Source organism: Mandrillus leucophaeus, unplaced genomic scaffold, assembly GCF_000951045.1.
Source record: "Mandrillus leucophaeus isolate KB7577 unplaced genomic scaffold, Mleu.le_1.0 Scaffold248, whole genome shotgun sequence".
NCBI lineage: Eukaryota > Metazoa > Chordata > Mammalia > Primates > Cercopithecidae > Mandrillus > Mandrillus leucophaeus.
The window spans coordinates 1,761,242-1,764,093 of NW_012102565.1; the positions used below are offsets into that span (position 1 = coordinate 1,761,242).

The window sequence follows — 2,852 nt, forward strand, 5'->3', positions numbered from 1 at the left end:
AGTGAGGGGACACCAGAAGGTGATGAGGGGACACCAGAGGGTGGTGAATGGACACCAGAGAGTAATGAGGGGACACCAGAGGGCAAGGAAGGGACACCACAGAGTATTGAGGGGACACCAGAGAGTGATGAGGTGACACCAGAGAGTGATGAGGGGACACCAGAGGGCGATGAGGGGACACCAGAGAGTAATGGGACATCAGAGGGCAGTGAGGGGACACCAGAGAGTATTAAGGGGACACCAGAGGGTGATGAGGGGACACCAGAGGGTGATGAGGGGACACCAAGAGTAATGAGGGGACATCAGAGGGCCGTGAGGGGACACCAGAGGGCGGTGAGTGGACACCAGAGAGGAATGAGGGGACACCAGAGGGCAGTGAAGGGACATCAGAGGGTGGTGAGTGGACACCAGAGAGTAGTGAAGGGACACCAGAAGGTGGTGAGGAGACACTAGAAGGAAGTGGGGGACACCAGAGGGCAATGAGGGGACATCAGAGGGTGGTGAAGGGACACCAGAGGGAAGTGAAGGGATGCCAGATGGTGATGATGGGACTCCAGAGGGCGAGGAGACACCAGAGGGCAATGGAGGGACACCGATTTATTGAGTAGCAGAGCTGAGGGAAGGCGTAGGATGGCTCCAGCTTCCGGTCAGCGGCTACATGGTCAGTTCCTGCAGAAAGAGACAGGCATGTTGGGGGCAGCGTCCCCCAATAGAGCCAACATCAGGACCCCTCGAGGCCCTTGGGGACAGCTCGGGGGCAGGGAAAGGGGCCAGTGCTCACCATGATGGCGTTGACAATGTCACTGTGGTTGTCTCTCAGAGCCCGCACGGCCTTGGCCCTGGACACATTGGCCTGCGCCATCACCAGCTCAATGTCACGCAGTTCCAGCCCCGCCTCGTCCACCTAGGGTTGGGAGAGCAGGGAAGTGGCTGGAGCTGCTTGAGGTCCCTGGGGCAGAGCCCCTGTGTAACGCCTCCCACAACCCCCAAGAGGTCCTGGAGCCTCTGCACCTCACCTCTTCCTCCTCCTCCTCTTCCTCTTCCTTGCACTCCAGCCTCACCCGGGGCCTGGGTGCTGACTCAGGGACCAAGGCCGAGGGCTCTGAGGGCACCTTAAACTTCTCAGCTGCAGCTTTGTGCACTTGCTGGGACAGGTCCTCAATCTGCAACACGGAAGACGGCTGTGTCAGTAGAGCCTGTGACCCCCTCCTTGTCCCCCGTCCCTCGGACCCCCCAGTCCACCACAGCCTCCACCCAGACCTTGGCCTCGCCAAAGACCACATAAGTGTCTGAGGCTGGGCTCTTGAAGACATCAGGCTTGGCGATGACAAAGAGGATGTTCTTGGACTTCTGGATGGTGATCCTGGTGACTCCCTGAATCTGCCGCAAGCCCAGCTTTGACATTGCCTGGGAGTAGAGGGCAGAGGGGGCTCAGACCTGGTGTTGACCCACGTCGGGGGAGGAGAGCAGCACAGTGCCCAGGAAGGCAAAGTCTCCACCGCCAACTTCCCCAAGACCTTGGGCTGGTGGTTGGTCCCTCCCCATGAGCCTCAGTCTACAAGGGCCCTCTCATGACATTCCAGCCTCAGCTGTTTAGGGGAAGGTGTGTGGGTTACTGACATGGATCCAAAGGCCCCCGATGGATGGGATTTCATTAGCCATGGAGTGTGAGGGTCTTGGTAAGGATGTTCCCCACACAGATGGTCCCAGGCCTGAGGTCCCAGGGGAAACCACTAGCCCACCTTTCGGGCCTTCTTCTCACTGCGACTCTGCTTGGCTTTGGCGATGGTCTCCTCACTGCTGCCTGCTGGGGCCTGGGAAAAGGTGAGGGCTGAGCATCCGTGGGTGGGATGTGGGGCCCTCCCAGAGGCCCACCCTCTTCCCTGGACTGGGCACCTGGGCTGGACACTGCGCGGTCTGAGGAGCCAAGATGTCCTGCTCGTCCAGCTCGGCTGACGACTCCCCGTGGCTATCCGAATGCTGACCCGAGCCCAGGGCCCGAGGCGAGTCTGGGGAAGGGGAGAGGTGTGAGGATGGCCTTTTGCTTCTAGGTGGTGGGGAAGGGGATTCAGGACCCTGGCCCTGCTGCCACATCAGGGCCAGAGGAAGCAGTGCCAGCTCCCCATGGTGGCTGTGGGGTCTGGGCCCCCCACCCCACCACCTCAGGGGCCCTCCAGCCCGGGACAGCTCTAAGGAAGAGTCCAGTTGACCCAAGCCCCAGGGCACTTCAATCCTACCCTCCCCCTTACCTTCCTCCAGGCTGTCCTCGTCCTCTTGCTGCTCGGGGGCCGAGAGCCCTTGAGGGCCAGCTGGGCTCTGGGGCCCAGAGGGAGGAGGCACTTGGCAAGGCGGCGAGATCTGCAAGGCCAGGTCTTTGGCATCCATGGAGGCCACCTTGGGGCTGAGGAGCGGGGAGTGAGGCAAGAGGCTGACTCGCGGCCCAGTCCCCAGAGGCTGTGTGGTTCCTGAGACAGCAGCAGCGGCAGGCTGGGCTCCTGCCTGGGGCATTGGGAGGCCCAGAGAGCCTGGGGGCTCCTCTTCTTCCACGGAGTCTTTCTGGAGGTCCTGGCACAGACAGGGGGCTGGGGGCTCCAGTGGGGGTAGGGCTGCCCCAGCAAGGGTACCAGGAGCAGAAAGATCAGGGCCCAGGGGCCTGTCCGGGGGTGCGCTGGGCAGACCCTTGCCAAGGTTTTCTGGGGGCTGCAGCAAGAGGGGGCCAAGGACACTGGGTGCTTTGTGGGGTCGCTCAACACTGCCCAGACCCAGCACAGGCTCCAGCTGCTGGGAGGTTGGTGTAGACATCGGGGCAGGCGCATCAGGGCAGCCTCCCAGCACAGGCTCCGGCTGCTGGG

The 2,852-nt window shown here is 62.0% G+C and overlaps 1 protein-coding gene and 1 pseudogene across 1 annotated transcript in view; both read right to left on the reverse strand.

Moving 5' to 3' along the window:
* The window catches only part of LOC105541970, a 1,363-nt pseudogene extending 766 nt beyond the window's left edge, over positions 1-597 (reverse strand).
* NACAD (NAC alpha domain containing) overlaps positions 586-2,852 on the reverse strand; it is a 9,769-nt gene continuing 7,502 nt past the window's right edge. The window contains exons 5-11 of the mRNA XM_011983289.1: positions 2,250-2,778; positions 1,897-2,009; positions 1,743-1,814; positions 1,261-1,407; positions 1,017-1,163; positions 782-904; positions 586-669 (exon numbers count right to left, since the gene is read on the reverse strand). Of these exons, the coding sequence (XP_011838679.1) occupies positions 655-669; positions 782-904; positions 1,017-1,163; positions 1,261-1,407; positions 1,743-1,814; positions 1,897-2,009; positions 2,250-2,778 (1,146 nt within the window). The 3' untranslated portion in view covers positions 586-654. The remainder of the gene's footprint in view (positions 670-781; positions 905-1,016; positions 1,164-1,260; positions 1,408-1,742; positions 1,815-1,896; positions 2,010-2,249; positions 2,779-2,852) is intronic.